At 42.2% G+C, this 21,146-nt stretch overlaps 1 protein-coding gene across 1 annotated transcript in view; it reads left to right on the top strand.

Annotated features, from left to right (window-relative positions):
• The first annotated feature begins 9,942 nt into the window (after positions 1 to 9,942).
• The window catches only part of LOC134621347 (nck-associated protein 5-like), a 182,878-nt gene continuing 171,674 nt past the window's right edge, over positions 9,943 to 21,146 (top strand). Inside the window, exon 1 of the mRNA XM_063467798.1 lies at positions 9,943 to 10,076. Coding sequence (XP_063323868.1) covers positions 9,958 to 10,076 — 119 coding nt within the window. The 5' untranslated portion in view covers positions 9,943 to 9,957. The remainder of the gene's footprint in view (positions 10,077 to 21,146) is intronic.

The raw sequence follows: 21,146 nt of genomic DNA, 5'->3' as shown, positions 1-21,146 counted from the left end.
AAATCTCTCACTGAACTAACACAGCCCTCAACATGTTTGCACTCTCTTTTTATCTCGGCCAGGTCTGCGGCTCCGAACCGTGGTAAGGAGACCTCTGGCTAATACTTTGGGTTCCGTGTCGGGCTCGTAGCCGGGAACTAGCTTTACTGTCTGGGTCAACCTTGCTAGCGAGAGACAGAAAGAGGCTTTTGAAAGGCTGCTCCAGCAGAACTTTATTGTTTCGGAGGAGAACAGGAACACAGTGTACAGTCGAGTCTAAATAGCTTACTTACAACTGGGCTCGTCAGGCACTCTTTGTGGCTGCAGTGGTTATTATTATATTTACATGCTTCCAGCTCCCGTTTCCGCTCGGTGGCACCTCGTACTTATCTCCTTTTTCTCCCTCCCTCACGCTCACACACACACAGCGGGAGGGGCGGTCCCACACGTTCTCCCTGCTGCAAGGACTACACCGCCCATGAGGCTACAGTCTTAAAGGGACATGCCTGTAACACTCTGCCATCTTTTTCGTATAATAGTTTTTAAAAAATATTTCTTCACATCAATATGCGGGCCGCAAGTAGAGGTGAGGTGGGCCGCAAATGGCCCGCAGGCCGCGAGTTTGAGACCCCTGCTCTAGAGTAAATAAAGGCAAAGGCTTCTCACCTAGCATTGATAGCTGAGGTACAAGGTGGGCTAAAAGCCTTCCAAAGATGAGAAAAAAAACTACTATCAATTTACATCTAGCAGTGAAATTTTTACAGACTAATTTGTTGAACAGTAACTTATATTATTTTGAAATTAAGCACAACTAATTACTTAACCAAGAACTAGCTAGCATAGTGGTATTTTGAGCTAAAAGCTAAGACGCTTGCGAGCTTTAAATGATGCTGATGTTCAGTTTGAGATCTTAGCTTGTTAGCATTAACATGTTTGCCAGTTAAAACTATGAATTATAGCTGAGGTTCATAGCGCTTTTACTTTTGCATGTGACAGTTTAAATTCAAAGGAATTACCAAAGGTGATACCAATAAATTAGATGACCAGGCATTGTTTTTGTCAAAGTTACTGGAAACTCATTAGCGATTAATGAGTTTCCATTAATTTTTCCAGGGCTGCTGAATGTCACCACCAACTGTCACCTAAACAGTGGGTTAGATAAACAAACAGATGTGCTGGCCAATCTTAACACTTTCCCTTAGCCATAGGCAGTAGCTTATGCTAGCATTGTAAAATACATTGAAGATGATGTTGGATGTCGGCCCCTCCTTCAGCTTGGTTCTGCTCAAGCTTTCTTCCTGTTAAAAAGGGAGTTTTTCCTTCCCACTGTTGTGAAGTGCTTGCTCATAGGGCACTGTGTGATTGTTGGAGTTTTCTCTCTTATTGTAGGGTCTTTACCTTACAAAATAAAACACCTTGAGGCAACCACAGTTTTGTCCCATCCTTAAAGATTCTGCAGATCTGCTGATTTTCTTGTCTGCTTCCCTGACATTCTTTGAAATTGTGTTTTTTCGGTTTTGGGGGCTTTTTTGTTTTAGAGTTTTTTTGCAATCTTATGGGTGCAAACATTCTGGATGAAAGATGCGCATGGAGATCTAAGTAGTCTCTATAAAGCTCCTGTAATCCATGATGGGAAAGGCACCAGTTTCAGGATGTGCACAGTGGGCTGGGATAAGCTTCCACAGGTTCCCATGGGAGAGCCGGGGTCTCACAAGTTGATGCCCTCATCTCCAAACAGCAACTGTCATCAGCTGGGTTTTGTGGGAACCCTGAGACTCTTGTGGTGGTTTGAGATTCCTTGGTTCAAAGAGAAAGCTCACCTTCAGATGAGACCCGGGCTTGAAAGAAGAGCTTAATCACCACACTGGATACAGACGTACACTGTCTGAAAGTGAGAAGCCCTTTGGACAGCGGAGGACAGCAACATCATTGAGTCAGTCTGGGAATCCATCAGGTTCTGGAAGCTTCTGCTATAGCCAGGTTATCCATTGGTTGATAACAGGTGTGCAGTTATACTCACATGGATCTGCATGAAACCAAAGCCTGCCTCATTTTGAATTGGTCAAAAACGTGGAAACAGAAATCTTGCAGAGATTCCCATAAATATACAAATATCTGTTGATAGAGATATGGTTTGACTCCTTTGTCTTATTAGCTCTTCAAGGTAAAATATTAAGAATTACCTTTTGAGCTGCAGGAAAAAGTGAGTAACTCCACATCAGGTTGATCTTCTCTGTTGACAGCTTAGTGGGAATCAACTGTACTAAGTATACTGATGAAAATGCCTCTCCATCACGAAGAAAATACACATTTCAACGTCTCCAGAGCTGGCTGATTAATACATTGTGTATGTTTTGCTTAACTTGTGTGAAAGGTGGAGATTAAAAACAGCAATTTGTGGTTTTAGTGGGAGTTGCACGCACCAGTTAAATAACAAAGAGACTACTTTGTACAGAAGAAATAGAAGAGTTAGAGAGAGCTCTGAGAACCCCCCGCCCCCCCAAAACCTAAGGATAAATTGACTATATGGTATCTGAAGCAACCAAATGACAAAGTAATGCCCTCAACATAGTGCTGGATTTTGCTGCACACTTCACCAAAGAGTTGCTGGAGAATTACATAGAAAGCCTCTGTGACATCGCCATCTTGGTTTTATGGAGAAAGAAGCTAACAAACTCTGTTAGGACTCAGTCACGCAGGTCTAGAGACAGGCCGGCGACTCCTGGCGACCGCAGGTCACTAAGGAAAAATAGTTATTATACCCTAACTTGCTGGTGAAACCCCTACATGTTAGCAAACACTCACCAAAAACTGTAGTGAAACTGTGTGCTGCAAAGTAGAAAGACAGTCTGTTTGTCTTCAAAGTAGACGTTTGAAACATCTTAGTTTTACTTTTACTCTAAAAGTGAACTTTATTTATTTCCAGTTTGCACCTGACTTTTTCAGGTTTCACCTCCGCTCGGCAAGTATTTGGTGACTATTTCCAAGTTGCCGTCTTCCATGCAAGCGACAGGCGACTGGGCCAAGTGACCAAAGTGAAGTTGGTGCAGCACCCTCTTTGGGACTGATTTCACTTAGCAACTGGAGGTTGCTAGGGTGCCGCAGACTGTTTCTAGGCCTGTGTGAATGAGACCTTAGGAAGCTGAATCTTTAGACTGTATAGATGTAATATATTCATTTCAATTCACTTTTATTTATATAGTGTCATATCACAACAACAGTTGCCTCAAGGTGCTTTATATTGTAAGGTAAAGACCCTACAATAATACAAACAAACTAGAGAAAACCTCAACAATCAGATGACCCACTATGAACAAGTACTTTGGTAACAGTAGGAAGGAAAATATCCTTTTTAACAGGAAGAAGCCTCCAGCAGAACCAGAACTATTTTTTCTATAAACTTGTAAACTTATTGATTTCTAATATAAAGTTGAATTTTTTTAAAACATGGAAACCAGCTTCAAGTGGGAAATAGAGGAACTGCACTTTTTTGCAGATGTTACTGCATGGTACAGATATGCTCAAAACCTCATGCATATTACAGTTACTGAATTAACAGATGGGATTATTTTAGGGAAAACAGAAATTCCAAAGGTGGCTTAAACTCCAAATTTCATTCTTCTTCCAAACATGTTAGGCTTCCTTCCCATTCCACCGCAAAGTTTCCCTTTGGATTTGGCGTTGCGGTTACGACCAGAGCGATCATAAAGCAGTCAGCTCGGCCGTATGCTGCAATAAGTTACAGCTCTTTCGGCGTTACCTATGCAGATTGTCCTTTATCAGGGGGACATTCTGTAATCGAAATACCAAGAGATCCGAGAGGCCCTGATGTGCTGCAACACTGACAGGATAGAACATAGATACAAATTTGTGTAGGCGTTGATATAAACCACATGCCGTTAAACTATGACAAAGTGGCACAGAGGCTAATTTACATATAAACATTGGAAACCATATTGAATCTGATCAGATTGCCGGATTCCGGTGCATGGGCGGCTGGTTCAAATTTCCCTCTGAGGAGCAGGAAGTGGCTTTGTGCATGGCCCACGCTACACTGACAAGTTGGAATGCCACTTCAATGTTATTCGCAGCTGCGCTGGGAACCCGGCAATGTCCCCTTTCACATCAGCGGCCCCTACCAAGCATGTAAGCGTGGACCCCGAGAGGGACACAAGAATGGCACATACGGTAAAGATTTCAACTTCCACAAATCAGATGCAATTGTGCCGTTTGCGCTGAAGTCAGCTACTCCGAGTCCACGGAAGATCGAGTTAAGGAGGTTTAGCTGAACTGGATGTAATGCAGGAAAGAAAACAGGGACTGTGTCAGCTCTTTGTCTACTCAGACATACAATATACTGTAGTGATGAATTGCGGTTACTCTCCTGGTGCTGTTTTGTAGATTTACATGCAGACTGATAGTATTTCAGATTTAATCGAAGAGCTCTTTTCCTATTTTGAAAGTAGAAAAAAAACCAAGGCTGGGCTTCCTGCCAAGACTTTATTGTAAAGATTAAATTAATTTCATTGAGTTATGGTCAGTAATTTCCTGATATGGATTGTTTTCCATTCATCTCATCTCTGTCCATCTCCCCCCTGGCTGTTGCAAAGAATCGATGGCTGTCTAGAGGGAGCGAGGGGCAAACCATTTCTTGTGCTATTTTTTTCCCCCACTCTTCTTTAGGTAAGGGGATGTGACAGTCAAACAAAACCCACACAAACAGACCTTGTGTTTTCACCCTATGTTTGTATGCAGTGCCACAGCCAGGCTTCCTGCCAAGCTCCCCCCCTCCCCAAAAAAAAAAAAAAAGATAAACCAAAGTAACCGCAGGCACCACTGCCTTCATCCACCCCTGTCCCCCCTCTCCCCCCCCCTCCCCCGTCTTCAGAGTGCTGGCAAACACAAAAGGAGGCAAAGAAGCAGAGCCTGGGTGCAAGTCCCCATGAATGTGCAGAGATTAAGCCGAGGCGGTGATGAAGTCGGCCGGAGAGAGGTGAAGGATGAGGAGGAGGATTTGAGGAGAGGAATAGGAGTGGTTGTTATTCCGCGGACAAGATTCGGTGCCCTTTGCCATTGAGCCAGCGCCAGCTGGGACGAGGAGTGGCATCCTACGCTTTCTCGCTTTCTGATTTTCTCTCCGCTGCTCATGTTTTCAATGAGAGCATTGTATGAGCCGGAGGAAGGATATGAGGTCCCATTTGGCTGTCATTGACATGTAAAAAGAGTGTGGCGGTGACAGCTGACGGGATCAGTGGCCTGTAATTATCTGAGACTAGACTCTCACCCCTCCATGTCAAACACACACACATGCAAAAATGTAGGAGTGTCCACATATAAAGATGTAAAGGCGAGATTAAAAATGATGAACAGGACCAAACGGCAAAGGCTTGTCTGCCCGTAGGTAATTTTATGAGTTATCTATTAGCCTACGTGTGAGGTTTCGCCCTGACGCGAAGCTTGGGTGCTATAAATCTAAAGGCGTTAACCATGTGGTCTGGCCCGGGGTGGCCCAGATATGTTTAAGAAATAGAAATAAATGCCACAGGGCTCAGGGGAGAACTTTTGACGCACAACTGAGATGTTTATCCACAGGAGACACAGGTGTGACAAACCAACTGTGAAAAACAGCCGTTACACCACATGAGTCACATCTGGAAAATAGTGTGATGTGCTGAGGAGTGCCTTAATGTGCTTTTTGTTTTGGGATTTTTTTTAATCAATATCATCCAGAAAGTACAACATTAACGAACATTAGCCGCCTCCATCATCACTGCTTGCTGAATGATTTCCATCTTAGTGGTCTTGGTTTTGCGTAGTTTAGATATATAGACTCTTTAAACCATTACCTGTGTATAATATTAAGGAATTTTGTTCTTCTTTAAATAAAGTAATAGCTGAATTCCTCAGCAACATACAAGGCTAAAAAATGAAGGAAAATGTAAAGTACCACAAAACTGCAATTCCTCATATGGCCACTGGAGGCTTGCCACAAAAGTGAGTCAGTCAGACCACGTGACTTTCGCGCGTTGCATTGTAGGTACGAGTGGCAGCAAAATCAAAACAGCACCAGTAACCATTAATTTTGCGGTTTTAATCCCTACCTGCATTTTATTTGCCCCAAAAACAGTTATGTACAAAACGAAGGAGAACATGGCAGGTCCGTACAATGACAGACTTGACGAAAAGGTACGAGGAAAAAAATCAAAGGAGTGAAAGAGTTAGACCCATATGAGGATACAGAGTGGGCTAAAGACGTTAGCGTGGTGCCCAGCTTTCATCACGCTCATATTTATAATTATATGTTCCTAAGTGTGGGTGCATACACTCATGAAGTGTTTAGTAACTTCAGATCCCTGCAACAAGCCCAGGTCCAGTTTACCGACAGATGGGTACAGGACACTGACATGTTCCAAGTAGCCAGATGTGTAGGTGGACACCAGGTTTTATTCTAAGTGAAGGGCAATCCTTCAAAAAACGGACAGAGCAGTGGAGTAGCCAAGGCAAGAGAACAATATAAAACTCGATTACTAAAATACAATTTATTTCACAAAAAAGATTTAAAACAGTTAAAAACACCCCTGGCCAGGGAGAACACACAGTAAAAACATAAAAACAACATTAAAAGTCCAGTGGCGTCAGCCACAGCATTAAAATCCACTAAAATTGGAGCGGGGCAAAGAAAACCCGGCGGCGTCCCCAGTCGTCCTGTCTGTCTCTTTGCTCCGGAGTACTGGAAGAGAGAGGGGGCAGCGACAGTCACTGTTCTTTCCAGTGAAAGGGATTTCTTGTACCACCGTGTGTTTCGGGACTTACCCTGCAATCCAAGCCCTCCGTCGCCTCTTCGTGACTTCGGAAACATGACTTGCACAATTTTTCTTCCACGAAGGAATCCGATAAAAAACGATCGCTTTACCGGTCGGCTTCCAGTGGCTGTCATGCGACCGGCTATAGCAGTTAATAATACAACAGCTTCTTGCCATTCTTTGTATCTCTGTTTAGTCTGTGTGACTGTTGTCTTGTAATAGCCCGTGTGCCAGTTGTACCTACAATCCTTTGCGGTTTTACCCCGGAAATGACGTCACATTTTCGATCTCTTAGAGATGCCAGCCAAAGTAGCATAAAGTAGCAGATACGACGAATTATGGGCAGTATTTACTTTTAAGGAAACAATACTGTACATTGTATGCATTGATTTTGAGTTTAAAAACAAACAAACAAACAAAAAACTTGGTTAGGACAGTCACAAACGCCAAGAGACAGGTCAGCAACTCCTGGCAACCACAGGTTGCTAGAGAAAAATATTAATTCCCCAACTTGTTGGTGAGTCGTTGTTAGCTGCTACTAGTATACACTGCTGTACCAGAATTGTACTCAGTCACACACAGTTTGCATTAAAGACGCCTGCATGATTGCAAACACTCACCAATAGTCACCAAACAGCATTTGTGCCCTTTGAAATGTCTTGTTTGCAGCAGTCAAGGACAACTTTTGCTCTAAAGGCAAATGTTCTCCCTTTCCAGGCTGTGCCACAACTTTTTCAAGTCTTACTACAGTTTGCAGAGTAAATGGTGTTTGCAGACAAGTTGGCGTGTTCCATGCAAACTCCAGGAGACTAACAACCTGCTAGCAATCAAATCTATTGCAAGGAGGTTTACAGGAACACCTATTTTTCCTGAACGACTAGATTTTACCAAACGATCTCTGGATCTGTGTGACTCTTTTGTCAGTCGTCCATCTCTGGGCATGCTCAAGTCAAATCGCAGTTAAAACTTTGTGTTAGTTCCAAAGCCTTTTATAGCCGTCCTTCTTGAGGTTTTGGATGAAAACCTGAAAACTGTTTGAAAAGGGACGATGTTACTCTCATTTGGACAACCATTCGTAAAAAGAGAGCTTAAGATAGAAAAGCCATAGCTGGCATCTTCATGACCTCTCTTCAGCTGGCCTGTTTGCTCCATAAAGCTGTGTAATCGTTTCCAAACATACCACATAAATTACTTGATTTATACCCCAAAACTTACCACCATGGGTTTGCTGCTTGACAACAAAGCAAAAAGAAAAAGACCTTAGGAAAATAGAAATGTTTTTCTTTCCTTATGTCAAGATAAGAACGCATCAGAACGAGTGGAGGAGGCAGATATTGAAGACAGGATGTGATTTAGGAAGGAGGAGAAGATTCGGTCAGTGTTTCTTCACGAGATAAGCACGCACAGGTGTTTACATATGCGCATACATGCAAAAACGGTGCACACGTATACTGCAGACGCCACCTGTCAGCCATTCAGGTTCATGAGGAACCTGTAAAAAGCTCAGCATAACAGGGGAGATATTTACACTGCCAGCAAAAATAAAAGCTAACGTTTACCTAATTATGCAAATTCAAGTCTACAAATGCTAATATTTCAAATTCAAATCTAACAAAAGACATTTCCCTCTCCACTCCAGATTCTATAAATAAATCACAAGCTTCCAATTATCCAATCAAAGATTTCCATTATGAAACGCTAAATGCAGAAGATACGGTGGTTCTTGTATTATTAACCCTCTCCTTGATGCCGATCAGCGTAACACAATGCTGCTCTTTATCCCATTAGCTCCTGACATTTAGGTTTAATTGAATGCCTGTGATTGCAGGATGGCCGGGGATCGCACTCTTTCTTGTGTGCTCTGCCTTCAAAGCAGCTCAGAAATCTTTTTAGGTGTTTTTGTGTGCGTGTGCGTGTGTGTATGTGTGTGTGTGTGTGTGTGTGTGTGCGCACGCATGAAGTCATTTATCTTCCAGCTCCCCGCCGCCCCGGCGTATTGCAATGTCGTCAGCCCACTCCATCTCCTTCTGCCTCCGCCGAGTGAACAATGTTGCAATGCAGTGAGCTTACGGGGCAAGAATGCGACAAACAGAATGGAATTGCTGCAGAAATTATTGCATTTGCGACCGCAAGGAATGCAGCGGAGATGGGCTGAAAGCAGACCATTTGTTCACAGCGGTTAGGGATGAGAAGCGGTGGGCGGTCGTGCTGAAAAACATGGAACCCTGGCTTATTTCGAGCAAATGCACTTTGTGTTTTTGGTGCATCCTGCAAAAAATCTGTAAAACAAACCAAATTTAAGCAGATATAACACGAGAGATGAGGTTAATGCAAGTGGCAGGGCTGCTCTTTGAGCCTCGGATGGGTGGCAGCGAAGGAATGCAGACTCTCTGAGGAGTGCCCTGCAGAGAGGGCAATGAAAAGCAGAGTGCTGGTGGTGGCTCGCGGCCGGCACAGAGAAGTATACTTGGCAGTGAAGCCGAGAGTCATGTGCCTCCATTTAAATGAGAAGGAAAGAGAGGCAGGGAAGGGGAGGGAGAGAAATACAGGCTGAGCTAAGAGGCTGGGGAGTCCGCCAAGCCAAGACACTTGAGGAATGCAGAAGCAGGCCTCTCTTTGCAGTAATGCCATTACTGCTGTCTGAGTCAGGCAAACAGCTCTTCCAGTCCAGTCCAGTCAGCAAGTCTCGCAGCCAGTGTAAACACATGACAGGTAACACCTGAAAGCCAAGCAGAGAGAGGTGAATCCTGGGAAAGAAGCTCCTCTTTAAGAGCTTCCCAGCAGTATAGTGTTTCTCTTTTATATTCTAAGGAACCATCCATGTGTTTGCACATTTCTGTATGTGTGTGTGTGTGGGTGGGTGTGTGCAAGAGCGCGCTCTGTGTGGTGTGACTCCTCCGGCCCTGGCAGTTAGTTAATAAACGCAGGCCTGTCAACAGCTGCTGCTGATGTAATGTGGAACTTCTCCTCACTCTCCTTATCCTCCCGCCCCACCACGCCTCCCCAGCTCGCACCAGCACCAGCACCACCACCCTCCCTCCCTTCTATTTACAAGTCTCACTGGGTGTTGCTGCAGACTTCCAGAGCTGGCAGCACAGATAGTGTTGTGTGTTTGTGTGTGTGACTTCCCTCCTCCCCCCCTCTGTGCAACACTTCCAGGGGAATTTACAACAGCATGTTTTCAGCTGCCATCAAAGAAAGGTCCACATCATCAGGTTGTCTTCCTAGCCAAAACACTCCTGACAGTCTGGGAGCTGCAGACCTGTTGAGTGGAGAGGATCCGGCTGGCGCAGAGTAAGTTTGGATTCCTGCTTGTTTGTCTTCTGACATTATGGGAAACTGAGCAGTTTAAACCTTCACTGGGCTAGCTGATTAATATCAGCTAGTGCCAATTTGATGTTTAACTCAATTTGTATTGTTTTCTCCTGTAGTAGTAATAGTAGCTCTGCAACATGATAGCTTTTTACTGTTTTTCAGTAGTTTTTATTCATTTAAATTGAACTTTTACTTTAAAACTCAAAGATTAATCCATGAAGCTGACAGTTGAGGTTTTATAGGCTAATGAAAGTATGTACAGTAATGTTTCCTCTGTCTTATATTATGCAAATTAATGCAAAGTCTGTCGAAAGATAGTGAAAACAGTTTTAAAAAGGCCAGTTAACTTGTAATTAGTACCTGAAACCCCCAAAATGTAAATGCTTTGTAATTTAGCTGGTTGTAAGAAGCAATTTCAAGATTTCATAACAAAATTTAGCCAGCTATTTACTAAGCTGTGATTGCTATTCACAACTTATTTGCCACCCAGCATGTAGCCACATTAGTAATGGGCTAATTTTATTTTATTTTTCAAAATGAAATGAAAATAAATACACTTTTGAGAACTGCTTTTTGCTATTGGGAAGTCAGAATTTCAGGTTAGCATTTTGCTACAAATGAGCTAGTCTATTAATTAGCCTATGCAATTAGCAACTAGGCTAGTTAATTTGTAGCTAGGATAATTAGCTGAGCGAGGAATGCCGAGCTAAAATAAAAATGCTGTTTAGACCAAAACATGTTTAATAACATTTTAGCAATGCGCTAATTGGCAAATCATTTAGCTAAAGAAAGAGCTAGTAAAGTTGTTTTTTTACAATATTTTTGTGATGTTTAAATATATGAAATTACTGATATGCAAAATTGCTAGATGTTGGTGTGCAAATAGATATAAAGGCTTGTATTACTGTTTATTTTTAAATAAAACAATATCAAACAGGTGGTTTAATTTAATTCTGAAATATTAAAATTGCTTCATTACAATCAGCTCAACCAGATTCACAAAGAGTCTACATTTATCACAATTGTCATTTTAAAAAGCATTTTTATAATATATATTTGTGGAATTTATGTAACATAGAGCAGACTAAGCATTACTGTAAACAGCTCAAATTAGCCTAAAAACAAAAAGTGATAAACTCATAAAAAGACATGAATATGTTTGGTTTTCACATCCTTCTTTGTGAGAAAATGCACATTGGAAAACATCCGCATAGATAAACATGCACAAAAACGCTGTTGTTTCTCAAGCTGTCAGCAGAAGCCTGCTGATGAAATGCATGTGTTCAATTTTTCAGCAAGCTGCCCATCGCATGATGCTCGCATACCAAGCTGAGAAGGGGGCACAGTTGTGTATTTTGATAACGCTTGGAAAATTCCTCTGCCCTCTCTTGGCATGCTGCATCACTACTGGGCCTTTGGAGAATATTTTTCTGGCTTTTTTTCTACCTGAAGCACTATCATGAGAGAGTTCAGTGGAGAGTCACGCTGCTGAAACACGCTGCGAGTCCCCCGGCAGGATGTTCAGTTAACTTTTTTTTTTCCAGGATGTGTATGTAACATGTCCTACGCATCTGGTGGGATAATCACAGGGAATTGCAGGGACTCCCCTCATGAACAGGATGACGACATTGTAGTCATTGTTTTTCTTTTTTCTCTCCAACGGACCTCCGACCCCTCCCTCCTTTTTTTTTAAACCCCCACATTAAATTGCCTGCTAAATACCACTGACTAAAAAGGACAGACAGGTTCGGGCACAGTCTTTGTTACTGTAAGTGACTGAGAAAGACATCTCACTTGGCACAATTTTACTTAGGAAGTAATTAAAGCAAAGTACAACATGAGAGAACGAGCTTTGTCAGTCTTCTCAGCCAAGCCGATCTTTGGTGAACAAGTAGGCTAAGTCAAATATTAATTCAATCTTCAAAGAAGCATCCCAACTGTGAAGGCTTCATGCAAATTCTGTAAAATGTATCATTAAATGGTATGAATAAATAACATCACAATGTGGAGGACTCCACATTGAGACAGAACTGGAGCAAAACGAGTGAAAATATAAGCACAGCCCTGCTTAAAAATGCAGAACTTGGTGTCAAAAATCTGTCTGGTTATTGCACACCAAATGATTTACAAATGCCTCCGAGTTATCCGGCGTGTCTCACAGGCTTAAAGGCATAACGAGGAGCTCCATTTGTTCCTTACTTATTAAATATACAGGATTGTGTTTTCTCCCTTAGTCACGCTGTCCTTGCCTGTGAGCGTTTGGCAGAAACGTGGCAGACAACTGCCAACATTTGCTGGTTCCAGCTTCTGAATATCCAAAATCTGCTCTAGATTACATCTGATAGAACTGAACACTTGTAAGCTTTGGACTGTTGATTTATGAAAGAAGAAGCTATTTTAGCCCATGGGATCTCAAAAGGTGGATTTCTTTCATCTTGTGTGCAAAATCTTATCAACTTATTGTGGAAAGAAGTTATCATTTGGTCTTTACCAGGCATTATCTTGTGCACAAAATATGTATTTGTCATATGAATGAGTCATCTTACCCAAGTAATAATTTTATGTAAACTGGGATCTTACTGAGCTAGTGAAGTAGTGGTAGTTCCTCTTGTCACTCGAGTAGTCTGCCATAAACTCCCATGTTCAAATGCTAAATTGTACATTATTAAAAATCAGCTTCACAGCCTTACTACTTTACTTTATACTGTAAGGTAAAGACCCAACAATAATATAAGGAAAAGGCCAATAATCAGATGACCACCTATCAGTAAGCACTTGGTGACAGTGGGAAGGAAAAACTCCCTTTTAACAGCAAGAAATCTCAGGCAGGACCAGACTGAGGCTACGTCCACACTAATGCGTTTTTATTCAAAAACGCATCGTTTTCTCTCCGTTTTGGCCTCCCGTCCACACTGAGACAGTGTTTTCCCCAAGGAAAAACGCAGCGTTTGGAAAACGCTCTCGAAAACGGATACATTTCAAAACGGAGCTGCCCCGTCGCAGTGTGGACACTCGAAAACGCAGACTTTCGAAAACGATGACACATGTTGGTCATATTACGCAGTCATGTGACCACTTAAACCAAGAATTCGGTGCTTTGTCTTGCAATTTCGCCGCCAGGTTTCAAAGAGCCGGAATGTAAATAAACGGCAGAGGGAAATGACGCAGGTCGAGTTGTCTTGCGTTTCACACATGCGCGGAACTGCAACGTCAGCGTTTTCGGCCGTTTTAGTGTGGACGCGCAACTCTTTGAAAACAACTGAAAACGCTAGTGTGGATGTGGAGCGTTTTCAGACAAAAACGCCGTTTTCAAATCTATCCAGGCTAGTGTGGACGTAGCCTGAGAGAGGGGCTGGTTGATCCAGCTGGATAACTGAGTAAGGGGAATGGCCTGATTGACAGGTGTCCTGACCTGAGTCTGGTGGGGCTAATCTGCTCTCTTTTTACTTTGGTAGAACAAAAAGATTGGAGGTCAGGTTAGCGGAAAACAAATATGCCATACACACAAGTAACATTAATGAGTCCAAGGCTAAACACTACCTGGACTTTCATAATAGTAACTCTTCTACAGTACAAGCGATTGGAATTAACCACATTCCTCTTTCAATACGATGAAATAATTTACCGGGGCTCCATAACCAAAGGGAAGCTTTTTGGATTTATAAATTATAGGCCACTAAATATCCTGCCTTAAATGAGGACTTAGATGTTACTTCTTTTTTAAAAAAATAAACTTTATTTGCCCTTGAAGATGCATTTAAATGATCTGCAGTGTACGGTGCTCTGAGGTGTTTTCTTGTCTGATTTGGACTGAATCTTGTGAGTGTTTGTTGATATCTTTTTGGGCTCTTGCATTTAACTGGATTATTGAAGACTCATCCTATGGGTAAAATTTTACTGGTGGAATTTTCCACTCTCACCCTAATTGGAAATTTGGCATGATCTAAAATATTGCCATGTTGGTGTCATTCGTACACCATCATAGTAATGTTGGTCCAGGATCAACATTGCAACTGACCTATGACAGCTGAGCATTAAGCTAGTATTAGCCTATGCTATTAAAACTATCACTAGCAAACCATTGATTGGTCAATTGCAATAATGATCATGGGACCAACATTGTTGTGATCATACAGGAACAACGTTAGCATGGGGATTTCAGATACACACTAGTGGAACACGGTTACAAAAGATTCATTGTTCATTGTTGCTTGCTGGAGAAATGTGTTGGAGTTTTGGGTTGAATATGGCCGTGCCATGAGAGTAGATGCATTTGGAGTTATGGGATATTTTAGGTCTCATCCACTACATCTAGTCACCGTGTGTGTGGTGTTGGAGCTCCAAAATCTTACAGATATTGTGGCCACCTCAGAGGTTTGTACTTCAGTTTTGGTGAGTACAATTCTACTGTTTTGTTAGTTGTAGATTGGTGGCCAAGCTATAAATTATCTATATAAGGTAACTTCTGGTGGCCAAAACGCTAACCTTGACGTATCAGAAAGTGGAGTCCAAAACCAGTGGGTGAGGTCATGGTGGCCATCTTTTGCGCTGTCTGTGGGTGGTAGCAGGCAAAGCTGAGTATTCCAGATGTCCTTCTCCCCACCAACACTTTACAGTTCGTCCTGGGAGATCCCGAGGTGCTCCCATGCCAGATGAGATATACATTCTCTTCAGTGTGCTCTTGGTCTAGCCTGGGGTTTCTTCCCAATTTCCCAGAAAAACCTCCAAAGGGAGGCTCCCAGGAGGCATTCTAACCAGATGCTCCAACCACATCAGCTGTCTCTAAGCCAGCCACCCTACGAAGGAAACTCATTTTGGCTGCTAATTATTATTATTATTACTATTACTGTTACCCAGATCACATGATCATAGGTAAGGGGTGGAACATAGATGGATAGTCCGGTACAACACCCACATCAGTGCTGATACTGGACAAGTCTGCTTTTAAAACCATTAAAACCCCCAAATTACAAATTACCATGACATTCGTGCTCACGAGGAGTGTCTGTAAACTACTGACCACAACTTTACATGTCAGTCAAAAACATGATTAGTATTTATGTTGCCCATAAGCAAAGTGTATTTATTAGTGTATTTATTAATAAATATGATTATTGTCACAAACCCACAAACTATTTTTTCTGGTGTGAAGATAGTACACAACATTATGACTAACCACACACTTTCAAAATTATTATGACACTTTAGGGCCTCCATATTAGTAAGGTAAATTGAAAATGAAAATAAACTGCAGCTCTAATCGAGTTTGTCTTCACTCGGCCTCGCCAGCTGTAGTCATTCTCACTGTGTTCAAAGGACGTAGGCTGTTTATTCAGTTATGTATAGGCTGTCCTTGTTCCTTTGCAATCATAATGACATTGAGAACTAAAGGCCTAAGCAAATAACCATGCTTTCCTGCACACAGTTATGCAGACATGTGCATTACAAATCCTTTCCATACCTTCAACACAAGCCTATAATTTTCTAATAATCTAGTTTAAGTGCCAGAAGGAGACACACATGCTTATGCCACATGATCTCAGTGCAGATAAACATGCGCATGCTGAGACTGGCCTCCTCGTATAAGATTAAAATGAAAGAACATAATCATGGTTTCACAAGCAAGCATAAAGCGTATGCGAATCATCCCTCGCCTGGATTATCAGTATTCATTTTAAAGAGCGTGTTACATTGACCTGTTAGCCTTGGCAATAAGCCTCACATCCTCACACCCACATGATAAATACTCACCTCACTTAACCTGATTACCAGCACAGTCTAAACACTGATATACCGCGGCAGAGGCTATGCAACATTTAGACAAAACATTCATCTTAATGATTGGTTTCCCCAGAGCATGACAGCAACAACAGGCCAGTGTAAAATACGGCCTATTGTTTGGGACCCTCAGACGCTGTAATTCCACGTTAGGTTGTGCCAGGCTAGTGGTGCCAACTGTACCGGGACACATGCAGAGGCAGGATGAGACAGGCCGGCCAGCAGAGGGACTCAAAACATCCGATCAGCACAGGCCATCTGTGCCGCTCTCTCTCCACACATTAAAAACCCCAAATCAGGCACTCGCATGCTTCAATTTTCTCCCCCATGAATGGAAAGTAATAGCAGCCCCCACTCCCAAAACGTTACCCTTCCACTTCCCTCCCTCCCACTGCAGCGAATTAAAAGCGAGGCTCAAACGTATAATCTTCTCCCCGGTCATTCATTCATTCATTCATTCAGTCGCAGCGGACATGGCAGTCTGGATGAATCATTCAGAAGAAGAAGAAGAAAAATAAAGAGAGAACTAGGCTGTGGACCATAGGGGATGCCTCTGTGCTGACCCCGTTTCAGCCACCCCCCACCCCCACCACCCCCCCCCCCCCCCCCCCCATCCTTCATTCAAGCCAGCGCACAGGGTACAGACACAAAAATGAATTGGTTCCTGGGGCAAAAGGGGGGTGCACCAATCAATGTCCAATCTCCCCTCACCACCACCACCATCCATTTTCAGGCCCTGGCACTTCCTGGCACCCCTGCTCCCCATTTTGGGATATTGATCACAGAGTTCAGAGTTACCATTTGGCCAAGAGGCTTTTGTTTCCAAGACCTAAAGGTTTCCACTAATTATACAAAAAAGCCCCCATACTGCTAATCTTTGGCTCCAGATGGCCATTTAAATATAGGCTTACATGTATTTGCTCCACTATTTATCATATAGTTTATTATATAACCCATGACTAAACCACTTCATACTGTATACATAAAGGGAGGGGGAAATCATTTCCCATTGCTCAGTTAAATGTTTTGTTGCGCGAGTGCCAAAGTTCAGGCCACCCCCTGCTTAAACCAACCACGACAAGGACTTTCTTATTTGTGGCGAAGTGAGAATATGCGTGGGAGAATGCCTTACTATACTAGGTACAAAGGGCGGTATTGTCACTTGTGGCAGAGTGTGATCTCTGTAACACTTACGAGTCAAAAGCCAGAGGGTGGAGCAACAGTGTTTCTTCAGGAGGTCCCTTTACTGTATGATTATTCAGCCCTGCAATAGAGTTAAGAGGGCCAGTAACAACAAAAAAAAAAAAGCCAGTGATTGCAATAAATGCACAGCTGCCTAATTTATCCCACCTTACAAAGGAACAGTATCAAACCGGAGCCATGACGATCCATATTCATGGACAATCTGGGAATCTGGGCTTGTTATTGCCATTTATCCACGAGGCTGTTTTCTGTACAGCGATCTCTCAATGGGTTTAAGTGTTATCATTAAGCTGTTATCCCCTCACATTATCCCTGTTGTAGTTTCAGAGCTGTCTGGGGCTCTGTGACCTCAGCTGGGTCCTCTCTTGTTCCTGGAGCAGATGTTAAAAAACGACTCCCACCTCAAACAACCCCCATTTTGTGTTGTACACAAACACACATGCACACACACCATCCTGCCTTTCCTCCCTCCTTCCTTCACCCTGGCATCTAATTAGGCCTACAGCACAAAGACTCCCAGATGTCAGCGTCCTCCTGGCCTCCTTTGATTATATCCTTTCCATCCCACTGCCTTGGTTGCCGACTGGCTGGGGGCCGTGTGGACTATAGGCGTTGACACGTGTCACTTTGCGTAGGTCAACACTAGTCCAGTTTAACATATCAGTAATTGCTTTAGGTGTAAATCACGGGGAATGAGGAGGGAGGCGGGACAGTTGCAGAGAGGCCCCTGGATTGTCATAAATGCTTGCAAAGTGGTGTTAGTTCTTGGAATATGAAGTATAACTTCAGCTAAACGCAGGAGAAAATCACATTATGTAGATGGAGACTGAGTTACTCTAATGTCTGTATCTCTAATAGCTCGTCCAAAACTACTGTTTGTCAATCCATATTTAAAAGAGCATTCATCATGGCCAACAGACCCTAAGTGTTTCATTTCCTTTAAAACCAAGCAACCGAGAAATACGAACGATCGGTCGACAGTCAACAAGTCTGTCGTCTGAGGAAAATTGGCCATGGCTTTGACTTTTACAGACGGCGGCCACGGCCGTAACTTTCAGCAGCAATCAGATTTCCATGCTTCCATGAGCACCACATCTGCCCAGTGAACGCTTAATGGATGAGATATTGATTAGTTCTTTACTGTAGAGCCCAGGATTACACTCTATCATCGAGGCTTGGAAGTATTTCACACTTCATCGCCAACTATTACTCTTTAAGAAGTGCCGACGAAACAAACCAAAGCAATTACAGACTAACTCGTCTTCCTTGTGATAGCTGTGTAATGCTGTAAAATCTAGATCACGCAAACAGAAAACATATCCTGTCACAGCCTCATCAAAGCGGCTTGTTCTGTTCATACATTAAAAAAAAAGGAGCGACAGAGGAATGTCTGACAATGGAAGTTGCGTGAGTAAGGGGTCTTAGTTGCGGGCTGTATCATAAAATCTTACCTAAACGAATTTCCACTGTTGATACATGAACCTGTTGTTATGTAGCACTTTTTCACTACAAGCCCCACAATCACAGACACACACATCCCTACAAGAGCTTACAAGGTTAGTGTGATTTGCCTTTGCTTTGCAAACTTGCAGTGTTGCTCAACTGTTTTGATCAAAGCCAAAAATTGTTGTGATGCCTGCTCAATCATGCAGGTGACGAAATACCAGAAAGTTGATTCTGTTTATCTGGATGTAGCGTTTTCAGTGGGAGAAAGGCTTCGTCACTCATCTAAGTGACTTCTTCAGTCTCAGCTGCCTGCAGGTTTCTCCAGCCTTATAAACAGTACTTTTGCGTAATGACTGAAACTAGAACCATTGAATGAACACTGGGCTTTGAGGTCAGTTACATGATCATTGATATGCAAACGCTCATGACAATTGATCAATGACAATGAGTACCATTCACAGAGAGTTGGGGAATGGCTGCAATCACAGCATTGTCAGATGGTGAAAGATGTACTCTTAAGCCCCCTCCTCAGTTCAGAGATGGTTGGCCCCCTTTCACATAAATGGTCTTGATGACTTCCCACTCAAACCAGCATTCCTGTCCACGATGTGCATGTCCTCATCGCTTAAAAGGTTTCCACTGGCTTTTAGGTGTAAGTAAGAAGCCAGAAAATGATCTAGACTAAATTCAGTTAATTGTACAGCCCTTGACTTTATATTTTATAACTGTATATATTGTAATAATGTTCCACTTTCTCTTGTTATCAGTGTTTTTTGATCTGTTTTGTTGTCTGAGCTGTTACTGGATGTTACCTGGTACTAAGGGCAACTGACAGCACTAAGACAAAGCATCATTCGGTTTGTTCAAATGTCAGAGGTAGCAGTGTTCCAGTGTTTTATTGCCTGCCTTTATCTCAATGTCCCTGATATGTGGCTTGTAAGGTGTTTGCTTCATCTTAATCACTTCCCATCGATCCACTGCCTCATCCCTCACACTGTACACCCAAAGGAAAATGCCATCCATGGTTTCTGTGTTGGGTCTGTGTAATCAAGCGCTGTGCTGTAATCCATTTTAATCATTTACTCTCAATTTCCTATAACCCCCTATCTCTGAATCCAAGGGAAGATTTACTTCCTCTCCTAATCTCCAGGGGAAAATAGACCAAACTAAAATGCACGCTAAACATAGACCATCATTTCATCTGTTGCAAAACACTTTCACAATTAGTCATTACAAAGCCAGAGTAAGTGAGACGGTCAGGAGTCTGATGTTTCTGTGTCATTAAAGACAGAGCATTTCACATCCTGTTTGCTGATTAGACAAATTCCTGCTACACTTGATTGCCCAGGGCTGTTCAGAAATAGGGCAGAAAGGGACAGTATCATGTTTCAAAATATAAAATCAGATCTGGATGAAAAGGCAGCGGCTGATCCTGATGTTTCATGTCGATAAGTTTGGACTTCACAGATTGGCAGTGGATGGAACATGTCATGTTGATGTGTGGGCATATTTGACAAGTGCAGTCATGCTGCTGAAGCTTTAGACAGGGTGTAACGGATAGCGCCTGCAGCGGATGCAAAAGGGTTTGTTTGTTGCATAAGTAGGTTTGTGAGGAGGGTAAGCACATATCATCTAAATTCTGAACCTAGTAAATCGTGATACACAGCAGGACTGTAGATTTAGCTTATAAATTTCATAAATGGCTTTTCCAATTTCTGCCTATTCTGAACTTCTCAAGTATGATATTAACTATGATCTAAACCAAAGCCACCATGTAAAAGACAGACTTAACAATTGTGTCACCACTTTTCAGCTAGTTCTGAGGTTTTGAGTTGAACCTTTTAGCTGTCAGCTAGAGCTAGGCGATATAAAAATTTTTCATATCACGATATGTTTTTTTCATTTCTGGCGATAACGATATATATCACGATATAAGCCAAATAACTATATTTGTAAGATTTAAATGTGCCGTTGCTCACAAGTAAAATGTGAAATAATCAGCAGCTTGTTTTGATTTAAATATTTATTTCTCATAATAAGTTCAACAGGGTAGATGTACTTAAGGAACATGAGACTTTTTCAGATAAATAAAGGCAAATATTGCAAACTACACAAAAGGCAGCCGCTAAAGCGTTTAAGTTTCAAAATAGAACAAACAAAACAGACTACTAAATTGTCAATTCCACTTAGAAACAAAATATTAATTCTAAAAATAAATCTTAGTTTGTTTTACAGAAGAACAGACAAACTTTTGTCAATATCAAATAAACTGAGAACTAAAAGGAAATTCTCACTCTCTCCTTGTTGTATAGCTTAGCTTTTCAAACAGTTTTAAAATAAAGATGCTAACTGAACATTCTTCATATATATATATATATATATATATATATATATATAAAATAAAAATAAATAAACTTTAGTCTGACAAAAGCCGAATGACGAATTAGCGCTTTCAGTCAGAGATTGAGCATGCACCGGTTTATTGTATTTCCAGACTTGCTTTCGGCACAATTTACAGTGTGCGCTACTCTGTTTTTTGTCAGACTTGAAATAGCCGAAATACCTTCACACTACGGAACTTCTATGGCCCTTCCGTTCGACAATCTCTCCGGCATTGGAACC

This window comes from Pelmatolapia mariae, linkage group LG23 (assembly GCF_036321145.2).
Source record: "Pelmatolapia mariae isolate MD_Pm_ZW linkage group LG23, Pm_UMD_F_2, whole genome shotgun sequence".
NCBI lineage: Eukaryota > Metazoa > Chordata > Actinopteri > Cichliformes > Cichlidae > Pelmatolapia > Pelmatolapia mariae.
This window is presented reverse-complemented; position numbering and strand designations above follow the sequence as displayed.